Here is a 23168-nt window from a genome sequence, read left to right as displayed (position 1 = left end):
GTTCCTCTGACCTCTGACAGTAAGGTGTTCCTCTGACCTCTGACAGTAAGGTGTTCCTCTGACCTCTGACAGTAAGGTGTTCCTCTGACCTCTGACCTCTGACAGTAAGGTGTTCCTCTGACCTCTGACAGTAAGGTGTTCCTCTGACCTCTGACCTCTGACAGTAAGGTGTTCCTCTGACCTCTGACAGTAAGGTGTTCCTCTGACAGTAAGGTGTTCCTCTGACAGTAAGGTGTTCCTCTGACCTCTGACCTCTGACAGTATAATTTCATCATGGTGAATCCGCTCCATCGCCCATCTGCGGTTGTTTTTACCTCAGTTTAAGTTTAAGTTCCTTTCCTTTGTACGACTGTATCTAATCACTCACAGTTCTGACAGTTATTGATCAGTCTGACTGGATTCCCTGTGTCGTGTTTTTGGGATTAATGTGAAAACATGACATCATAAAACATATTTAGCACCTAAATATGGAAGCATCAGTGTTTCCAGCTGCGACTCCAGCTGTAAAGAATCGGGTTTAATGACTTCCTGCAGGTTAGAAATATGAAACCTGCAGAAAGTGGAAATAAAACATCCCTCCAACCTCGTTTTTTTGTCAATACTTTTTATTTACATCTAATTTCTTCAAAAAAGACAAAACATCATTCAACATCAGTTAAAGGTAAGACAGTGGAGCACAGAGGATGAACCGTTCTCCATGACGTCACACAGGAATTAGTGTTAAAAAGTAAAATCGGCACATTTATTACCTCCACTATCCTCTCGATTCATTCATTTTTACAATCCGGAGGGGCTCCACACCAAACCGCCTCATTCACATATACTTTCAGGCATTCAAGGCTTAAGAGAAGACAGTGGCACAAAGGAAGGAGTGTTTCCGCTCATTGATGGTGCAACAGATGCCCACGATAGTGCACGTGAGAAACAGCCCCCTGCAGGTGGGCTGATGAAGGCACAGCGGGAGGAAACAGGTTCCCTCGTTAAAACATCACAGCAGATACCTGCTGCTGCTCCTGAAGAATGATAAAACTATAAAAAGTTCCCATTTAAACACTGAGCGGCTCGGCTCACTCCTCCCAGGAGGCACCAGTGTTTCAGTTTAAAATCTAAGAATGATGTCCGTCAGCGTGTCGCCGGCTGGTGTGTTTCGTGTCTTCCTGCAGCAGAGGGCTTCGCTCCTCAGTCCAAGTGCTTGTGTTTCCTTGTGCTGCGATGCATTCCTGCCGTTCATTTCTCTGTGACAGGACCACAACAACAAGTGTTATTCAAGCATTCCCCCCAAACCTTTGGTTCCTGAAGCTTTGGGACACAGGAGTGAAGGAAGCAGACACAGCTGTAGTTTTATTGTGTTGAAGGAGTCAAGTTTTAATATCTTCACTCTGCATTAGAGTCCAAAACATGTTTAATGCAGTTAAAGTTTTAATATCTTCACTCTGTATTAGAGTCCAAAACATGTTTAATGCAGTTAAAGTTTTAATATCTGAACTGGATTAGAGTCCAAAACATGTTTAATGCAGTTAAAGTTTTAATATCTGAACTGGATTAGAGTCCAAAACATGTTTAATGCAGTTAAAGTTTTAATATCTTCACTCTGTATTAGAGTCCAAAACATGTTTAATGCAGTTAAAGTTTTAATATCTGAACTGGATTAGAGTCCAAAACATGTTTAATGCAGTTAAAGTTTTAATATCTGAACTGGATTAGAGTCCAAAACATGTTTAATGCAGTTAAAGTTTTAATATCTGAACTGGATTAGAGTCCAAAACATGTTTAATGCAGTTAAAGTTTTAATATCTGAACTGGATTAGAGTCCAAAACATGTTTAATGCAGTTAAAGTTTTAATATCTGAACTGGATTAGAGTCCAAAACATGTTTAATGCAGTTAAAGTTTTAATATCTGAACTGGATTAGAGTCCAAAACATGTTTAATGCAGTTAAAGTTTTAATATCTGAACTGCATTAGAGTCCAAAACATGTTTAATGCAGTTAAAGTTTAAATATCTGAACTGGATTAGAGTCTAAAACATGTTTAATGCAGTTAAAGTTTTAATATCTGAACTGGATTAGAGTCCAAAACATGTTTAATGCAGTTAAAGTTTTAATATCTTCACTCTGCATTAGAGTCCAAAACATGTTTAATGCAGTTAAAGTTTTAATATCTGAACTGGATTAGAGTCCAAAACATGTTTAATGCAGTTTAAGTTTTAATATCTGAACTGGATTAGAGTCCAAAACATGTTTAATGCAGTTAAAGTTTTAATATCTGAACTGGATTAGAGTCCAAAACATGTTTAATGCAGTTAAAGTTTTATTATCTGAACTGGATTAGAGTCCAAAACATGTTTAATGCAGTTAAAGTTTTAATATCTGAACTGCATTAGAGTCCAAAACATGTTTAATGCAGTTAAAGTTTTAATATCTGAACTGGATTAGAGTCCAAAACATGTTTAATGCAGTTAAAGTTTTAATATCTGAACTGGATTAGAGTCCAAAACATGTTTAATGCAGTTAAAGTTTTAATATCTGAACTGGATTAGAGTACAAAACATGTTTAATGCAGTTTAAGTTTTAATATCTGAACTGGATTAGAGTCCAAAACATGTTTAATGCAGTTAAAGTTTTAATATCTGAACTGGATTAGAGTCCAAAACATGTTTAATGCAGTTAAAGTTTTAATATCTGAACTGGATTAGAGTCCAAAACATGTTTAATGCAGTTAAAGTTTTAATATCTGAACTGGATTAGAGTCCAAAACATGTTTAATGCAGTTAAAGTTTTAATATCTGAACTGGATTAGAGTCCAAAACATGTTTAATGCAGTTAAAGTTTTAATATCTGAACTGGATTAGAGTCCAAAACATGTTTAATGCAGTTAAAGTTTTAATATCTGAACTGGATTAGAGTCCAAAACATGTTTAATGCAGTTAAAGTTTTAATATCTGAACTGGATTAGAGTCCAAAACATGTTTAATGCAGTTAAAGTTTTAATATCTGAACTGGATTAGAGTCTAAAACATGTTTAATGCAGTTAAAGTTTTAATATCTGAACTGGATTAGAGTCCAAAACATGTTTAATGCAGTTAAAGTTTTAATATCTGAACTGGATTAGAGTCCAAAACATGTTTAATGCAGTTAAAGTTTTAATATCTGAACTGGATTAGAGTCCAAAACATGTTTAATGCATTTTATTCGGTTCAACTTCTGAAAGGAAAACTGTATTTTCCTAAAAAGCAGCTTTTAATAAAACGTGCTCTGACACGTCTGCATGGCAGCGCACGAGGCTCGTGCACGCTCACAGGTGTGCACGCTCACAGGTGTGCACGCTGCCCTGTCACGTGCGCTGCTGCACCTGCAGCTCTTCAGCTCAGCGCCTCACTTCTGGCTCCACAGCAGCGTCTTTCTTTATTTTGTTTGTGGTTCTCAGCAGGAGTTCAGCTGGGTCTGGAATTAATATCTTACAAGAAACAAAAGACTTTGAATCCAATTTTAAATGCCCAGACTCAGAAACTTTAGAGGAGAACACATTTCTACATGTGGTTCTGACCCTTAAAATGAAAGAAAACAAAAAAATGCTATGATCAAAGAAGCTTAATAAACTGAAATTAAACTAGTGTTTAGCATAATAATCCTTAGCCATGCTGGAAAGTTCAGCTGATTCAGCAGCTGAAGAAGGAAACCAGGCTCCTGCACATCATTTACACTCTAATTTAAGTCTAAAACCTTCTTTATTTCAGACTGTAGCCACTGAGGAAATATTAATATTATATAATAGTGTTCCTGACAGCTGAGGAAACGCTGCTGAACCACATCCAGCATCAGTAAAAACTGACCCCATGCAGGGATTTCAGTGTGGTGCCGCCTGAAGACCTAAAGATCTACATTATTCCCGTTTTAAACCGTTTTCCTGGTGTTAAAGTCCTAAAGCGCTGCTCTCTGATGCTCTTTTTATACCCGATCATGTTGCTTTCTTCACACTTTTATCCCAAAGCTTCAAATGCACAGAATTTTAGCTGTAAAACGGTTAAATCTGCAGTCCCTGCGGTGGCCTTTTCCAGCAGAGCAGCTGTACAGATGTTCGGCTGTCCCTCCATTCAATGAACAGCTGGACATCTTTGGCATGACATCAGAAGCACACAAACTATCCAAAATGTGCAGTGTTTCAGCGGAAATGTGGGGTTCAGTGTGACCTGAGAGTTTGTACCCACCTGAGTTACCCAGGATACTTTTCTCCTGTGTTTCGTGGCCATGTGAGCCTTTTATCTGCAGACTATCGGAGGCCTAAAAGATGATCACATTGCCTTACAGGTGAGCCAGTCAGAACATACAGCAGACAAGGATTTCCTGATTCAGATCGTTGGAATGAGTTCATGCAGGCAGCCATTTGTGATGGAAATCATGTCAGTCATGCAGTTCATTAAAGACATGCGATCGGTCAGCTCAACGCGAAAAAAGCATCGGCTAAAATGGTTTTATTAGACTGAGGCTCCTCCCAGAGCGCTGCAGGTCTACCAAACGTGCACGGATTAATGCATGAGCTCGGGGGCTTAGTGACACGCATTCCCAGCAGAGTTGGAGTCTCCTTCCATGGCTCCTTGGCCTCCCTTTCACAGCTCTGGCACACACCTGCAGAGGCTTTCCTTCTGAAATCTACCAAAGGAAACCGTCTTTTCCCTGAAACAAAGCTCATTCCAGAGAAGCAGCTGGAGGATTTCCTCTCCCTGAAATGTTAGTCGGACGGCAACACCTCAGGGTTAGCACCAGAAAGTCCTGTTTTCCCTGTAAAATCAGGGGAACCGTCCCTCAGATTGTGCCTGTGATGCTCAGTCGGTACGAGCCTGAAGCCCAGAGAACCTGAGACGCTTCATCATGAGACTCGAGTGCAGCGAGCGGTTATTCTGATCCGTTCCCAGCATGCTCCGAAACGTGCCGCTGAAATGCAGCGAGACGGATTTAATCAGAGGCGGACCTTCGGTCCTGGAAACCACCGCCAGCGCCCATCAGGCCTGCTGCTGACAGGTCACCGAGGGAACGATGCAGGAAAGCTACTGCTGATAGTTTGTTTTCCGTCTTTTCCTCAGAAGCTGGTGAGAAAGAGTTTAAAAGCTCTGACTGAGAGCAGATCTTAGGCTGATCTGAGATTTATTTCTTTTACATTATTTAAAATGTTCGGAAATAATTCTACAGGAAATTAAAATCTGGAACCTGCTTCAGTTCCAGCTAAAAGCGATCCTCCGCCCGATTGAAACCGATACTCCACCCGATTGAAACCGATACTCCACCCGATTGAAACCGATACTCCACCCGATTAAAAGCGATCCTCCGCCCGATTAAAAGCGATCCTCCGCCCGATTGAAACCGATCCTCCGCCCGATTAAAAGCGATCCTCCGCCCGATTAAAAGCGATCCTCCGCCCGATTAAAAGCGATCCTCCGCCCGATTGAAACCGATACTCCGCCCGATTAAAAGCGATACTCCGCCCGATTAAAAGCGATCCTCCGCCCGATTGAAAGCGATCCTCCGCCCGATTGAAAGCGATCCTCCGCCCGATTGAAAGCGATCCTCCGCCCGATTGAAACCGATACTCCACCCGATTAAAACCGATCCTCCACCCGATTAAAAGCGATCCTCCACCCGATTGAAACCGATACTCCACCCGATTAAAAACGATCCTCCACCCGATTGAAACCGATCCTCCACCCGATTGAAACCGATCCTCCACCCGATTGAAACCGATCCTCCACCCGATTGAAACCGATCCTCCACCCGATTGAAACCGATCCTCCACCCGATTGAAACCGATCCTCCACCCGATTGAAACCGATCCTCCACCCGATTAAAAGCGATCCTCCACCCGATTAAAAGCGATCCTTCGGGACTCGGTTTAACCGATCCTCCACCCGATTAAAAACGATCCTCCACCCGATTAAAAGCGATCCTCCACCCGATTAAAAGCGATCCTCCACCCGATTGAAAGCGATCCTCCACCCGATTAAAAGCGATCCTTCGGGACTCGGTTTAACCGATCCTCCACCCGATTAAAAACGATCCTCCACCCGATTAAAAGCGATCCTTCGGGACTCGGTTTAACCGATCCTCCACCCGATTAAAAACGATCCTCCACCCGATTAAAACCGATCCTCCACCCGATTAAAAGCGATCCTTCGGGACTCGGTTTAACCGATCCTCCACCCGATTAAAAACGATCCTCCACCCGATTAAAACCGATCCTCCACCCGATTAAAACCGATCCTTCGGGACTCGGTTTAACCGATCCTCCACCCGATTAAAAGCGACCCTCCACCCGATTAAAACCGATCCTCCACCCGATTAAAAGCGATCCTCCACCCGATTGAAACCGATACTCCACCCGATTAAAAACGATCCTCCACCCGATTGAAACCGATCCTCCACCCGATTGAAACCGATCCTCCACCCGATTGAAACCGATCCTCCACCCGATTGAAACCGATCCTCCACCCGATTGAAACCGATCCTCCACCCGATTGAAACCGATCCTCCACCCGATTGAAACCGATCCTCCACCCGATTAAAAGCGATCCTTCGGGACTCGGTTTAACCGATCCTCCACCCGATTAAAAACGATCCTCCACCCGATTAAAAGCGATCCTCCACCCGATTAAAAGCGATCCTCCACCCGATTGAAACTGATCCTCCACCCGATTAAAAGCGATCCTCCACCCGATTAAAAGCGATCCTTCGGGACTCGGTTTAACCGATCCTCCACCCGATTAAAAACGATCCTCCACCCGATTAAAACCGATCCTCCACCCGATTAAAACCGATCCTTCGGGACTCGGTTTAACCGATCCTCCACCCGATTAAAAGCGACCCTCCACCCGATTAAAACCGATCCTCCACCCGATTAAAACCGATCCTCCACCCGATTGAAAGACCTGATCCTGAGCTCATCAAGATCTCTTTAACAACACATTTTCCCCCTCTTTAAAATTTGGGACGAGGGTATTTTCATAGCTGATCCAAATAAAAGCCGTTTCTCTAATGATTTCTGCTATGATTGGAGGAAAAAGAGAAACATCCAATAATCAGAATGATAAAGAGGCAGCTCTACAAACCCGAGGGTTCTGCAGCACTGCGGGGAGCTCAGTCTGAACAGGCCTCTGCGAAGAAGAAAACCAGCTGAAGTCATATCCCAATCTAACCAGATCACCTGATGTTCTGCTGCTGATGCAGAGCAGAGCGACGTGTGAACGCCGCACTGCGAGAAACATTAACCCCACGGCCCGCTTTATGACATCACACGACCCGGAGCTTCACGCTTTCATAACGCATCATAAACTGAGACAGGACGTGTTCGGGGGGGGCGTCTCACAGCAGCTCATCCTGTGAAATGGGGTTATTTAGTCTTAATAAAACAGAAAAGCTACAGCTCAGAATCTAGCTTTCAATCTTAAAGCTGAGTTAGAAGTGGCTTCATCTGACCATCAATACCAGAGGCTTTGGTTAGAGTAATGAGTAACATTACGATAATCCGTCGCCTAACCTGTTAGAGCCAGAGGACGGCGGTCTGAAGCACTTTGTCCCTGCGGGTCGACACTTAATGTGCCACAGATAATTAAGCCATAACTGATAAGGTTTTATTTTCGTTAACAGAGGGAAGATAAACAGGCAGATACACAACAATCAGGAGGTGAACAGGCGGCAGCATCCAAGACTTCAGGCTTTAACTCTGCAGGTCCAGTTAAAGGAGGTGGAGGAGGAGCAGCAGCGGCTGTGTGGAGATGCTCAAAGACGCCTTTAAATCTTAAAAAGAAGCTGATCTTTAATGGGTCCCCATAAAACAGGAGCCAATGGGCTTCAAGTTGTTTCTGGAATATTACAACATTCAGCTATTATTCATCATCATCATTATTATTATTCTCTCTGAGCTTTAACGTTTTCCAGCACACCAACGCACTTTTGTGCTGGTTTTGCTTCAGGATTTCAGCTCTTTGAGCAGAACATTCAGCCTCGGCTGCTCCTTTTCCCACCCGTCTGTGGGAGAACATGCTGCATGCTGTAAGCATGCTGTGAGGCAGCCTTACCTTCACTTTGTAATGCACCAACATGGCAACTAATATCGTTAACAGTCCAAGCCCTATGAAGGTGTACTGCATGTACTCCATCACCGCTGGAAGCACCACCAGGTTAGTGTGGAAGGTAGTGAGGACGGGCCCGTCGATATACCCGTTCTGAGAGAGGAGGGAGGAAACACACTTAGTTTCATCTGAATACACATGAGGAAAAGTCTCTATTCATATTTATACTGGAAAACAGGAAGCAGCTGCAGAGATTCACTGAAACATGTTGAAACCTGAACATAAACCCAGAATCTGAGGCAGAAACAGAGTTTTTTCTCAGTTCTCAGCAGCTTTAAAGTGAATCTCTGGTCTGAGCTCCTTTATTCTCCAACACAGCCTGAACCCTCTGAGACAAGCTTTCTGTCATTTCTTTAAGGAGTCTTCAGGAATAGTTCTCCAGGCTTCTTGAAGGACATCCCAAAGCTCTTCTTTGGATGTGGGCTGCCTTTTGTTCCGTTCTCTGTCAGATGATCCCACACTGCTTCAATAATGTTGAGGTCCGGGCTCTGGGGAGGATTCATCCCTCCATAAGACCTGTTGCCACTGATTTTCAGTCCACTTCTTGTGTCATTTGGCACAGCTCAGCCTTTTCTCCCTGTTTCCCTTCCTTAAGAACGGCTTCTTGACAGCCACCCTTCCATGGAGACCATTTCTGATGAGGCTTGGGCCAACAGTAGATGGATCAGCTGAAGGTCCAGATGCATCTCTCAGGTCCTGTCAGGTCACAGCTGGATTTTTTCCTCTTTCTTAAGGACATCACTTTCAGATCCTGTTCATCTGCTGGAGATAGTTTTTTAGGCCTGACACTTCTTCTTTTGTCCTCCACTTGTCCAGTTTCCTCAAATGTTTTAAGGACACACTGCACACCATGCTGAGATATGCCAAGTTTTCAGCTAATAGCTCTTTGGGAATCACCTTGTTGCTGCAGAAATCCTATTTTCTGTCTGTCAAACTGTGTTTTCTTTGCTGTTTTTCATAGATGCAGCTAAAGAAATGGGAACAAATTAATGAAAAAGCACCTGGAGAAGTAGTGATCAGGACCTCTTTAAATATAACAGGAAGTCAGGCGGCTTTAGAGCAACATATATAAAAAAAAAAATGGTTTTCATCAGAGCGGCACAACTATCCAACAGTGAGATTTATTCCCACTAATAACAGCCATCACAGTCAGCTTACCTCTTCAAACCACAGCATCGGCATCACCACCTCAGAAATCTTTCCAGTTTCTCTACAAGAACACAGAAGGTCACACAGAAAATTGAAGAGGAAAGGCAGGAAATGCCCATCATTCTTTTATGTTGACTGAATAACAGACAGTTAACGGAGAGTTCAGGGAATAAGTTCCTTACGTAATTCCTGAAACCCTCTTCATGTAGAGGTTGAGCTGCAGGCGGATGGATACATTCAGTGGGACGCCTGTGAGCTGCAGGGAGACACAAACAACATGTTAACAAGTCCATAAAGAGGATCATTTTCAAATGGAGAACTGGACCCTGAAATAAGCAGGAAATCCTCTGCTTCCATTATAACTGACATCGGAGAACATGTTGAGCCTCTGCAAAGGTCAACAGATGCAGCCTGGATAAAACTCGAGGTTCAGACAGACACATTCCCTGTGGCAGCACTTCCTTCTTCTCTCAGATATCTAAAGAATATTTCATGCTTCTTCTCTTCTGCTGAGAGGTTTGCTTGAACCGAGCAGTTTTTCTCTCGCTCGGGGGACTCAGGATGTGGTTACTCCATCACTCACTGACCGCGTGAGGATGGGAGGAACAGACTCAGAGTATCAACAGCACCCAAACCCAATTCTGGCTTTAAAACTCATTCCACTAAAACATTTAGCAGTTCAAGCCTCTAAAAGAAGGTAATCTTCAGGTTTCACTCTCAGTTACAACTTTAATAACTCTGAAGTTCGTTTATAAAGGTTTCTCTTGTTGGTCCAGTCTCGGCTGACGGTTGCTAGGTAACCCCAGCCCTCCTTCGTCTCTGGGATGGACTGCAGCCCCCCCCACCCTGAGCTGATTAAGCAGGGATAGAAACTGGATGCATGTTCAGGAGGTAAAGAAAACAGATGAACTGTTTATCACCTTCAGTACGTTTTTTACCTTCATACAAGCTCGAAAATCTGGGATTTCTGACCAAATGCAAGTGTCAAAATGTCCATTTGGTCTTTCAGCTTCTTCTTCGCACCAAGTGCAGTCTGTAGATGAGCTGGGGAGGAAAGCAGCGAGAAACTCTTCCAGAGCCACGGCTAACAGCAGCATAATAGAAACTGACACTGAAATAGACGTGTTTTGTTCTGTTTCAGGACATATTTCTGGCAGAACACATTGTGCCAAGACTTTAAGTTTAGACCCGGTGGACTGAAGCCATTAACTGCAGATTCATGTTTTATGTCTCGCCTTCCCTCCGGTCCTCTCCAGGCGGGCTGATCCACATTTCCTAACAGCCCTCGTGGGAGGAGCAGAAATCCCCATCTACCATTTTTATTTCTACATTTACTACACAGAATGTTGAAGAGCAGGGCTGGAATTTCATATGGACTTCATGCACATCTATATGTATCTATATGACTTCTATATGTATCTATATGACTTCTATATGTATCTATATGACTTCTATATGTATCTATATGACTTCTATATGTATCTATATGACTTCTATATGTATCTATATGACTTCTATATGTATCTATATGACTGTTTCATATATATTCCTTATATCAGGGCAAAGGCCAGCTTTGTGCATCATTCCTGCACAGAGTGAAGCGGTGAAGGACCGTTTCACTGCACAGAGTGAAGCGGTGAACGACCGTTTCACTGCACAGAGTGAAGCGGTGAACGACCGTTTCACTGCACAGAGTGAAGCGGTGAAGGACCGTTTCACTGCACAGAGTGAAGCGGTGAAGGACCGCTTCACTGCACAGAGTGAAGCGGTGAAGGACCGTTTCACTGCACAGAGTGAAGCGGTGAAGGACCGTTTCACTGCACAGAGTGAAGCGGTGAAGGACCGTTTCACTGCACAGAGTGAAGCGGTGAACGACCGTTTCACTGCACAGAGTGAAGCGGTGAAGGACCGTTTCACTGCACACAGTGAAGCGGTGAACGACCGTTTCACTGCACAGAGTGAAGCGGTGAACGACCGCTTCACTGCACACAGTGAAGCGGTGAAGGACCGTTTCACTGCACACAGTGAAGCGGTGAACGACCGTTTCACTGCACAGAGTGAAGCGGTGAAGGACCGTTTCACTGCACACAGTGAAGCGGTGAAGGACCGTTTCACTGCACACAGTGAAGCGGTGAACGACCGTTTCACTGCACACAGTGAAGCGGTGAAGGACCGTTTCACTGCACAGAGTGAAGCGGTGAAGGACCGTTTCACTGCACAGAGTGAAGCGGTGAAGGACCGTTTCACTGCACAGAGTGAAGCGGTGAAGGACCGTTTCACTGCACAGAGTGAAGCGGTGAAGGACCGTTTCATTACTTACTTAAAAATGTCTCCATTTACAGTCTAGAGGTTGCTGCCATTTCGCTCCCTCCAGCTGCAGGTTCATCTCAGTGGAAAACCATTTCAAACCCTTCAGCTGTTAAAACGTCAGATTTATTTTGTGTTTCTGAATGTTTTCAGGCACTGACCATATGTGCAACTGGAGAACATTCTTGTTCTTGCCTCTAAGCCCGTCTCCCCTCTGCCAAACAAACATCGTTGCCATCACACTCCTGCTCATGCAAGTAATTACAGTTTGAGCAATTTGTTTTATTTAAGCCAGATGCAAATACTAAATTCTTTATGTTCCTATTCCAAACGGACCTTCAAATTCTGGCATCTTAAGGGACATCTTAGGGTTCGCCCCAGCTCTTCGAAACTGGCAAAGAATTCAGGGCGTTCATTACAGGAGAGTTTGAGAGACTGTGATAAACTGAAAGTTCACAATCGAATAAATAGGATTTAGATTTTTCTTTAAGGAAGTTTGACTCAAAGCTCCGCTGTGGCTCAACATGTGGCTCTGATAAAAAGCTCAAAGTCGAGGGGGAAAAGAACGACGGGAATACAGCTGGAGGCAGCGACACACAGCAGAGCTGAAGTGTTGGGAGATGACTGCCAGAGCAGCTTTAGTGTACTTTGGCTCCGATTCTGCTCTGGAAGAAGCATCTTTCCAGAAGGTTTCCTCATCCTGAGTGAAGATGGTGGCGAAGGAGAGAGCCGTCCAAGAGCACAGAATGCCCATAGGTGTGCAACTGGGAGGATTGCAAAATCAGTGGCATATTATTCAAATCATTTCCATACGCAAGTCATTCAGTGACCAGGCTTTAGTTTGAGGCATCCTGGCAGACACGGCTCCCAGCGGGACAGAAACATTCCATCATACCATAAACACAACCACTCAGAACAATCTGCAGTGACACATCACTTCTGGGCCAATTCATACTCCATGCAAACATCCCCACAGCAGGGCTCAGACCCGCAGCTCCCTGCGACCGCTTAAAGGACCGACGAGTACCGAGAGGCGTCTCCTGCATACAAATCAAACAGGTAGGCAGCTCAGAGCCTCACCCGCAGCTCAGAGCCTCACCCGCAGCTCAGAGCCTCACCCGCAGCTCAGAGCCTCACCCGCAGCTCAGAGCCTCACCCGCACATGACCCCAGGTGCACATGACCCCAGGTGCACATGACCCCAGGTGCACATGACCCCTGGGAACATGACCCCCGGGAACATGACCCCCGGGCACATGACCCCAGGTGCACATGACCCCCGGGAACATGACCCCCGGGCACATGACCCCCGGTGCACATGACCCCCGGTGCACATGACCCCAGGTGCACATGACCCCAGGTGCACATGACCCCAGGTGCACATGACCCCCGGGCACATGACCTCAGGTGCACATGACCCCTGGTGCACATGACCCCCGGTGCACATGACCCCAGGTGCACATGACCCCAGGTGCACATGACCCCAGGTGCACATGACCCCCGGGCACATGACCCCAGGTGCACATGACCCCCGGGCACATGACCCCAGGTGCACATGACCCCAGGTGCACATGACCCCCGGGCACATGACCCCAGGTGCACATGACCCCAGGTGCACATGACCCCCGGGCACATGACCCCCGGGCACATGACCCCAGGTGCACACACAGTCGGGTGCAGACCACATGAAAAAAGGTGCAAACAGGAACTCCTGAAGTTATTCCCAGAGTTCTTTGTGATATATTCTTTGTAGAACTGACAATCTAACAAACTCAACCCAAGCAGCGAATTTATTTCATGGTTTAGGTTGTTTCTAAGGGCTGTTGTCCAATCAGAGGCCTCCTCTATAAATCCTTTTTCCAGCATCAGCTGGACTCCTTTCTGCTTTAATCTGGATCAGGACACTGAACCACTAAATAAATCCATTTAGCCTTTATTTAAACTGCTCCTTCAGACTTTTTTGTAACGGATAAAGTCACTTAAACACATCTCAGCCTTGATGAATCTTTGCATTGTTTGAATGAATTCCTGAGCCAGCTGGAGCCTTAATCATTAACTGCATTACTGTACTCGCCTGAACACTGGAACCATCTGCACAGCGAGAGCAGCTTCCTTATCAAAACTCATCAGTTTTTATGGGATCCACAGAAAGTTCTTTACAACCTTAAACTGACAAACAACTGCAATTACACAGAAACAGCCGATTTTCCAATTACCTTATCACACCGAGTGTATCTCTGAGAAGATAGGGCCTCAGAAACAGCCTGAGTCACTGCAGTGTTTGCTTTTATCGGCCAGCATCTGCAGTTCAGTAAGAGAGTCATCAACACACGGGTTACTGTGTTACTGCATGGCAGTAAAAGCAGATATCATCATGGATTTTTCCTATGACCAAGAAGAAAAGGACTCTAAGCCCTTTTTTCCTACTTCATTATCTGCAGCGCTTCGGCTCAGCGACACTTCAAAGATTTCATTTCTTGGTACTACTTGAAGTGTCAAGAAACAGCAAGTGTGATGTAAACCGTAACCTCCACAGATTAGCCAACAGCATGCTCCCTAAATGTTTCTGCTCACCACCATAAAACCTTCCAGTGAATAAGACCGAGTTCCTGATATGTAATCAGTCCACCTCAGGATCACAGAAGACCTCAAGGACAGCCGAGCACAGACATTACCGTCAGCAGTGAGATAAACAGCTGGTCCTGGTCCCTTTTCTTTCAAGGGTTAAACCCTTTAAACACAAACTTCAGATTGCTATAAAGAAAATATTTACTTCAGAAGACAGATTGTGTTTCTTAAAAAAAGAAAACCCAAGCAGTCACAGATAAATCAGCATTTACTGGATTATCTATCCCAGAAGAAGCAGCTTGTGTGAGTCCTCTGTCACACATCTGCTCATCCAGCGTGTGCACGTGCACGTGCACTCACCGGGTGGATGTCTATGAAGAGGCCATGCTCCTCCTCATTGGGATGCAGACCCAGCACATAGTCCAGCAGCACAGGGTCGGCGTTAAAGAAGTGAGGATGAGAGATGAAGACCGGAGAGTCTGAAACGGAGATGCAGAGATTCAGCAGCGAAACACACTGAAAACCTTCCAAACCAGCCGCTCAAACTCATTTTTAAACCAAATAGTCAAGTATCTGAGCCAAAGCTGTTTAGGGCATCAAGAATGGTGATCAAGCAGCTTCCCGGGCAACAGAGACGATAATTCTGCATCCGAACCCAAGCCGTGGGTCCGGTCAGGAGGCCGCAGTCTGAGCCTCCAGCCTCCTCCTCCTCCAGCCTCCTCCTCCAGCCTCCTCCTCCAGCCTCCTCCTCCAGCCTCCTCCTCCAGCCTCCTCCTCCAGGCACCGAGCTGCCCTGAAGCTCCTCTGTGAGAACAGCCCTGAAACACCAGCTGCCTGAAGGTAAAGAGCTCTGTCAGACCACTTGAACTCACTTTGGCGGCAGCTGCTGACGTTCAGCAGGCCAGACTGCCTGCAGGGGCAGAAGCCTTCATTCGGAGCGTAATCGCTCCCGTTAGCAAACATCGTCTTGGGCGCCACAAATCGATATGAAGGAATACCTCGCATCTCACCAGGGCGCTGGAAAACCAGCTCCAGTGACCTGAACACAGAAAACCAAGAGCAGGGACTTTATTTATAGGCCTTTAAAGGTGCCGAGGGGTGGAAACGCAGCTTTACCTGCAAGCGTCAGGGCTGTAGAAGGGTAAGGTGCTCTCTTTGGTCATGAACGGAGGCCACAGCTGCCCAGCTGTGCCATTGATCATGTTGGTCTGAGGCGTCCGCCAGTAGCTCAGCTATAAGCAGAGGAAGCACAGCCAGGCGTTAACCACGACCTGAGAAGAAGAAGGAAGCCGTGATGCTGGCGGCTCACCTCTGTCAGGCCGTTCCAGGAGTCCACTTTGTGGGCTTTCATGATGTCGTCTTTTCCCGTGTGGATGGTGAACAGGCCGGTGTTGGAGTTGTTAAACTGGGGAAAGATAACACCGCCTTCAGCTATCTGCACAATAAGCTTCCAGCCCATTACAGCACGCCTGTTTGATAATGAGCCGGTTCGGTTTCTGTGGACCGACTTCAGCGGCAGAGCCGGGAAGCATCTGGAGCTTTGAATTAAAATCTGTTGCTTCCTCACCAGTGGAGCCCATCTGTGGCTCGAACAGACTTTGATCCATCCAAATATTTTCAAAATATCTGTTTTTACCACTAAAAAAGTAGAAAGAAAGAAACCCAAAGCACATTTCCGTAATAAACACATTTAACTCCAGGAAAACAGCAGAAAAGCCCAAAACTCAGAGATTTCATCACTTTTAAAAGGCAAAGAGCCAACCAGTGGTGACGTGAGGCGCTGAGAAGAAGGTTCCAGACACCAACAAAGTGTTGGCATCCATGTTGGAAGAGAAAACGGTTCCAGTGCGGACTTTGGACCGCTGTGTTTAAGGGAGAATTCTCTAAAAATGCAACATGGAAGTGGTGATGGAGCAGCATCCGCTCAGTGCAGCATACCGAGAGGCAGCTGGTGTCAGCAGCAGGAACCCAGACCAGCCCTGAAGCAGCGCCGGAACCGCTGTGGTTGGACAGGGGTAAAAGGAACCCAGGAGAACTTTAAACACCCCTCACACGTTCTGTCCAACTGAGACAGAATTTATGACCCGGCTGGGGGTCGAACCGGACTTAAATTAGCTTAGACTCCCATACGTCAGTACAGCTGAAGCCCCACTAAGTCCCATCTTTATTCATAGATACTGTCTTTCCCGGTCCTCCTCGCGTTAATCGGGTCTCTACATGTTCTCCTGACTGCCACAGAAGCCAGAACCAGCATCCTCAGCCATGAAGAGTACTCACTTCTGCAAAGAGGCCAAACTTCCCCGTTGAAGGCAGCATGCCAGGCAGGTATTTGTTGAGGAACTCAACCAGGTCGCTGTCGTAGCCCCACATCAGCTCCCCCACCGTCTTGGTCAGGAAGGGACCCTCTTTGAAGGTCTTGAAGGTGGCGCTGATCAGCAAACGCACAGCGAAGGGCAGGTTCTCCAGCATAACCGAAGCACCCTGAGGCCAGAGAAGCAAGCATCTGAGCGCTGGAGCGACCGATGACGTGCAACAAGAAGAAGACCCTAAAGGAGGACTCACCAGAACCAGCATGTTGGGAATGGTGACGACGTCCGACTCGTTCCCCACAGACATGGACGGCTCGAAGAAGTACCGTCTGTACTCTCTGTAGGACACCGTGTAGTTTGGGTGAAACGTGATGTTCTCTTTCCGACACTGCTTCCTGAGGACAGCAAACGCACCGTTACACAGGTAGAGCTAAAGGAAAAGGTCTGCCCTTTAAGATGAAAGAGCCCGGCCGGTTCAGTCCACTTTAGAGCAGCTTTTTCCAACCAGACCGAAGAAACCTGCCTAAAGAGATTAGATGAGAGTCGCCACAGACAGTCGAAGGTTATTCTGCTTTTAATCAACACAAAGAAGCGTCTGTGCAGCTTCTACTGGGGACTTCAGAGGAATTAGAGCCCGATTTTTAGGCCTTTGGAGCTCAGTCAGGTGTAATCCAAGGTTCAGTTAAAGAAACGTCGACTTTACAGAACAGGGTTCCTTTGGTTTTTATCCCGACCAGGAGAAAAACTTTCAGTCTGGAAACGGATCAGAACCAACAGGAAGATTCTTTAAGAAGCAGGCCGTCTGAGCATGTGCTGCATTTCAAAGCATCCGATTTAAAGTAGAATTAAACATCTTTCTTATTTGTGAGCAGAAGTCTAAACCAAACCCGTTACTGCTGCCTGTTCGGGTCGAGCAGTCAGGAGCCGGCAGGCAGAGCTGGATAAGATGCTCCAGAAGTTCTGACACTGAGCCCGTCCCAGATGGAGATTAGAACCGGAACATCACGGTTTGATCAGTGATTTCAAATCTTCCAGTTTATCAAAGCGTATGAATTTGGTCTTTATCATCCAACCAAAAGAGTGACTCACTTTTAAATGTCATCTTATCCATAAGAGCCGGGAGATGTCAGCTGCCTGCTCAGCAGGAATCTGGGTCAGCAGGTCAGACTCCAGCCGTTTCTAACGCTTCATTATGAACATCAAGCCCTGACCAACGTTTAGCAAATCAGAGTAAAAAGTTCTGCTGGCTCAAAGTTGTGTGTAATGAGCAGTAAAAAAGCACGGCTCCTAAAAACCAGCAGACTGATGGCTTCAGGGTTACATAAGCAGCCATGTGGCTGATATACATGCTGAATAACGCACAGCAGCTCCTCCTCTCTTACATCATAAGGTTCGGGTTGACCTACATTCTGAGTCACAGTATCCCAGAGCGTGCACGGAGCAGTGCACGGCTCAGTGCACGGCTCAGTGCACGGAGCCCTGGACTTATTGTACAGAACAAGAAAAACAAACGGACGAACATCTTCAGAATCCTGTTTGACATGAACAAAACCGAAGTGAGAGCATCTTTAAACCCGTTTACGAGCTGCAGAACACGATGTACTGAGAGGCCGGGCCGGGCCGGGCCGGGCCGGGCCTGTACCTGTACACATAAGGGCCTCTCTGCTCCACCATGGGCTTCTCCCCCCTCAGGATCTCCTGCGGGTTCAGGACGTTGAAGAAGTAGACCGACATGAAAAACGGCACCGGGAGGTCCTTCCACATGGTGTAGGAGAGGTCGTTCTTTGGGTCGATCATCGTGTTCTGAGAGAAGAAAAGGAAGAAATCTGTTGAGTTTTTCAGTTAAATCAAACCACTAAAACAAACCAAAGAAGAACCAAAGAGAGCTTATTAGCACCACTGGAACAGAAATTAACCAAGAAGCTGTTAAGTCCCACTGTCCTGTGGTAAGATGTCAGGAGGAGCCTCAGACTGAACATTTCAGTGCGACTAATGTAGCTGCTAACTAACACTAACTAACACTAATGTAGCTGCTAACTAACCCTAACTAACCCATAGTACTAACTAACCCCTAACACTAACTAACACCAACCCTAACTAACCCTAACTAACACCAACCCTAACTAACATTAACTAACCCTAACCCTAACCAACCCTAACGCCGCTGACTGACATCTTTGGACTCTATGTTCCCAGAACAGAATCTTTCCATGACTGAAACTGTATTCATGCGGACTTTATCTCCCACTCAAAGCCAATCTGGATCTCTGGCGCGTGTATAAACTCTCATCCAGACCAGCAGCGTGTCCTCGCGCACATCCTCGTGCTAACCCATCCATGGCCAGTGAAAGCAGTTCAGAATAACTCAGCTAAATCAAAGCCTATGACTTGGAACTTGTGTGGAAGGCTTTGGTTCCGCACGCGCCTGTTATCGCTGACATGTTTGCCAACGCGGCTGCTTGAAGCCCTTTGACACTTCAGCTGGGACTTGAGTCAGTCCACAGAAAACGGCTTGAAAAGGTGCCAGATGTGCGTGTGAGGACACGGAGGACGCCGCTTACCTTTTCTACTTGGTCATCGATGATTATCGGCCCCACAAAAACCAGAACGGTGCCAAAAAACACCGTCAGCACCCCTGCAGCTATGAATCCAACAGCCATTCGGGCTTTATTTATTGCCATTGTGACAGTTTGACAGCTTGTCGCGCAGCAGCTCTTTCTTTGTGTCCACAGTCTTTAGCTTCCTGGCTCCACGCACGGAGCGACCCGTGAAGCGCTTTAAACTGTCTCTGAATAAAGTCCCGGTGTCATTTAAACCCAGCTGTCCCGCCGGCTCGCTGCTCACCTTTAAGGGGGTTAATGTCATTAACCTGCTTCTGCTGTCGCCCTTTTTATAGTCTGCTGTTACGCCTCCGGCGCGCGGAGGATTCTGGGAAGTGTAGTGCGCCTCACGCTCCGGTGACATAACAGCTGTTCGACGTTTAAACCATGACTATTGTTCTGAAACTCGTTCTGTTCCTGAAGGAAACATGCAGAGAAGAGAGTTTAAAAGGTGCATTACTAACTGTGGTCTTTGTTCTGTTTTATTGGGTTTTTATGATTCTGATTTTATTGGAGATTTTACAGCACTCGGGTTTATGTAAATGTGCTACATGAATAAACTTGACTGCTGCTTCCAGGTAAAGTGATTCTATGTCTCAGAAACTGCAATTTATTACTCTTTCACATTATGTAACATCTAGCCTCCCAGCAGAGGGTCCAGGTTCAACTCCCAGCTGGTTCTGTCTGTGTGGAGCTGCATGTTCTCCCCGTGTATGTAGGTTCTAACCGGGTTCTCTCCAGGTTCTCTCTGGGTTCTCTCCGGGTTCTCTCCGGGTTCTAACCGGGTTCTCTCCGGGTTCTCTCCGGGTTCTCTCCGGGTTCTCTCTGGTTTCTCTCTGGCTTCTCTCTGGGTTCTCTCTTGGTTCTCTCCGGGTTCTCTCCGGGTTCTCTCTGGGTTCTCTCTGGGTTCTCTCCGGGTTCTCTCCGGGTTCTAACCGGGTTCTCTCTGGGTTCTCTCCAGGTTCTCTCCGGGTTCTAACCGGGTTCTCTCCGGGTTCTCTCCGGGTTCTCTCCAGGTTCTCTCTGGGTTCTCTCCGGGTTCTCTCCGGGTTCTAACCGGGTTCTCTCCGGGTTCTCTCCGGGTTCTCTCCGGGTTCTCTCTGGTTTCTCTCTGGCTTCTCTCTGGGTTCTCTCTTGGTTCTCTCCGGGTTCTCTCCGGGTTCTCTCTGGGTTCTCTCTGGGTTCTCTCCGGGTTCTCTCCGGGTTCTAACCGGGTTCTCTCTGGGTTCTCTCCAGGTTCTCTCCGGGTTCTAACCGGGTTCTCTCCGGGTTCTCTCCGGGTTCTCTCTGGGTTCTCTCTGGGTTCTCTCCGGGTTCTCTCTGGGTTCTCTCTGGGTTCTCTCTGGGTTCTCTCCGGGTTCTAACCGGGTTCTCTCTGGGTTCTAACCGGGTTCTCTCCGGGTTCTAACCGGGTTCTCTTCAGGTTCTCTCCAGGTTCTCTCCGGGTTCTCTCCAGGTTCTCTCCGGGTTCTCTCTGGGTTCTCTCCAGGTTCTCTCCAGGTTCTCTCCGGGTTCTCTCTGGGTTCTCTCCGGGTTCTCTCTGGGTTCTCTCCAGGTTATCTCCAGGTTCTCTCCGGGTTCTCTCTGGGTTCTCTCCAGGTTCTCTCCAGGTTCTCTCCGGGTTCTCTCCGGGTTCTCTCCGGGTTCTCTCCGGGTTCTCTCTGGGTTCTCTCCGGGTTCTCTCTGGGTTCTCTCTGGGTTCTCTCCGGGTTCTCTCTGGGTTCTCTCCAGGTTCTCTCCAGGTTCTCTCCGGGTTCTCTCTGGGTTCTCTCCAGGTTCTCTCTGGGTTCTCTCCAGGTTCTCTCCGGGTTCTCTCTGGGTTCTCTCCAGGTTCTCTCCTGGTTCTCCGGCCTCCTCCCACCGTCCAAAAACATGCTGTCAGGTTAACTGGAGACTCTAAATTATCCCCAGGAGTGAGTCTGGTTGTTTGTCTCCGTGTGGCCTGTGATGGCGACCTGTCCAGGTAACCCCGCCTCTCGCCCCATGACCGCTGGGCTCCAGCCCCCCCACGAACACCATGACCGCTGGGATAGACCCCCCCCCATGACCCGACGGACGGATTGAGCGGGTATAGAAGACGGATGTATTATGAAACATTTATTCAGGGGAGTCTCAGAACATCACTACACAATAGTTATTAGAACACAAAAGAATTCCTGCTCATTGACTTAAATGGGCTGAAACCCTAAGTGACAGCAGTAGAACCAGCTATATAACAGCAGACCAGCTCCACAGCAGCGACACAAACTGCAACGCCTTGAACTCTGCTGATAAGAGACAGCTGGCAGAGCTCTGAAACACATCGTCTCTTATCCTTATCAGCAGGCTATGGTACGATTTCACAGATTCTATCAGAAAAAGGTTTTTGCTGCCTTATCAGAACTGTGAAACAGGGAGGAAACGAGTGAGTGATGCAGGCGTTTCTGAGGTGCTTCACAGAGTTTCATCAGTTTTCATGCTGCTAATTCTGCAACGGGTCAGGGTCAGGGTTAGGGGTCAGGGTTAGGGGTAGGGTCAGGGTCAGGGTTAGGGGTCAGGGTTAGGGTTAGGGTTAGGGATAGGGTTAGGGGTAGGGTTAGGGGTCAGGGTTAGGTGAGAGACTCTATCACGATGACCCCCCCTGACTCATCCAACGACAAGCCAGTTGAAATGGGGAGCCAAAGGTAAGGCACTGGCCGTCGCACGTCATCCGCAGCCCTCGTCGCCTTATAATGACCAGTACCATGACATCTCCAATTAGGTGAAAGAACATATGCATTAATGCCCATGTACACAGTCATACATGCACATCAATCCACATGTGAAACAGGAACCGGAGGAGACAGAGTCAGGGAGAGGGTGTCGGACCGGACTGTATCCCACTCCCCCGCCTTACCAGGCTGTACACTCTGCCACCTCCACTCCCTCCAAGACAGGAGGGAAGTGAAAAGGAGGAGAGGAGATAGAGTGAACGTGTGAAATGTAGAAGTGATATTATGTGGACCTGTAACAGAGGTGAGTGAAGTGAGAACTGTGATTTTGGGGGTACACATCGTCAGTAGTGGACCTTGGGATCACAGGGCGTTTCGGCCATTATCACTAGACACCCTCACCCAAGGAAGGCCCCGCCGAGATTGATCAGGTCCCGGGGTGTGTCCCATAGCCAATCGGTGTATGTGAGAGGAAAAGAGAGCAAAAGAGCCATTAGGGTTGCAAATCAGCCAGTCCAGTTCTGAAAAGGGCAGAATATAAGAGTCAGCCTTAAAAAAGACAACTAGAAAGAGTCTTTAGGGTTAGGGTTAGGGTTAAGGAGGGTTAGGGGTTAGGGATAGGGTTAGGGGTCAGGGTTAGGGATAGGGTTAGGGTCAGGGTTAAGGAGGGTTAGGGGTAAGGCAGACAGATCCAGACCCAGAGGCTTCAAGAAGAGGTCGATGCTTTTCACACTGAGATCTTACACAAACCAGCCAGAGCCTGAAAACTCTGATAAACACCAATGGAAAATACTCAAAGTACTGGAGCCTGTCCCAGCTGGGCAGGAGGCAGGGACCCCCCCGGACAGGCTGTAAGTCCACCACAGCGCCACAAAGAGACGACATGCACACTCCCTCTGAATCAGATCAACCAGGTATGAAACGTTTCCATCATTCTGAAATAACGCCTTTCATTTTAGTACTTTTATTACATTCTGATGTAAAGATAAAACATCTGAGAAAGCAACATTCAGTCTTGCTGTCTTTCATTTATTTCTTTAAAATGCTTCCTTTTTTAAATATTACACCGAAGATAGTGCATGAGGATTGTAATTATCTGGTATAAATAAAGAACTCGTTCAGAAGCTGATTATCTGGAGTACAATACGATGGTGGATGATGGTTCATTTACTTTTCAAATGGTGCAGTAACCATAGTTACCACGGTTATGGTGGAGCTTACCTTTGATACTTGGTCCTTCATTATTGCTGGTCCCATAATAGCAGAAATTATCCCAAAGATCAGAGTCAGAACGCCTGACACCACGAATCCAGCGGTTACTTTGGATTTATTGATGGCCATGGCTGCTACCAGCTACCAGTGCTGCGTGAGTCCTGCAGAAATGCTGTTTCCCCTCGCTTCTGAGGCCACTGAAACAGGCAGAAAGTG

General features: G+C 46.8%; 1 protein-coding gene across 4 annotated transcripts; it reads right to left on the bottom strand.

The window, feature by feature from the left end:
- Positions 1 to 624: 624 nt before the first annotated feature.
- On the bottom strand, positions 625 to 23099 carry scarb1 (scavenger receptor class B, member 1). Of its 4 annotated transcripts, XM_072372147.1 has the most exons (14): positions 19012 to 19296; positions 18093 to 18253; positions 16704 to 16845; positions 16419 to 16622; positions 15451 to 15546; positions 15258 to 15373; positions 15014 to 15180; positions 14502 to 14620; positions 9450 to 9523; positions 9277 to 9328; positions 8065 to 8211; positions 7096 to 7140; positions 4207 to 4279; positions 1143 to 1235 (listed from the first exon to the last, which is right to left on the bottom strand). In XM_072372147.1, the coding sequence occupies exons 1-14, from the start codon at positions 19129 to 19131 to the stop codon at positions 1228 to 1230; spliced, it is 1524 nt and encodes a 507-aa protein (XP_072228248.1). In that variant the 5' UTR covers positions 19132 to 19296; the 3' UTR covers positions 1143 to 1227. The 4 variants fall into 4 exon arrangements, with proteins under 4 accessions (XP_072228247.1, XP_072228246.1, XP_072228248.1 ...); XM_072372148.1 differs by lacking the exon at positions 7096 to 7140; XM_072372146.1 differs by lacking the exons at positions 4207 to 4279; positions 7096 to 7140; positions 19012 to 19296 and adding an exon at positions 22962 to 23099 and having other exon boundaries at positions 625 to 1235.
- Positions 23100 to 23168: the final 69 nt, after the last annotated feature.

The sequence above is a fragment of the Leuresthes tenuis genome, unplaced genomic scaffold, assembly GCF_036924035.1.
Source record: "Leuresthes tenuis unplaced genomic scaffold, fLeuTen1.0.hap1 SCAF_19, whole genome shotgun sequence".
In the NCBI taxonomy this organism is placed as follows: Eukaryota; Metazoa; Chordata; class Actinopteri; order Atheriniformes; family Atherinopsidae; genus Leuresthes; species Leuresthes tenuis.
Note: the sequence above shows the minus strand (reverse complement) of the source record. Positions and strands in the feature narration are given on the sequence as shown.

Bases quoted from the DNA above. Each gene is read 5' to 3' on its own strand.
- scarb1 (XM_072372146.1), bottom strand. From the start codon at position 23,081: ATGGCCATCAATAAATCCAAAGTAACCGCTGGATTCGTGGTGTCAGGC. The intron at 8,212-9,276 runs GTAAGCTGACTG...CTCCTCTCTCAG, and splicing joins CGATGCTGTGGTTTGAAGAG to AACGGGTATATCGACGGGCC. The intron at 1,236-8,064 runs GTAAGGCTGCCT...GTCCTGTCACAG, and splicing joins TGGTGCATTACAAAGTGAAG to AGAAATGAACGGCAGGAATG.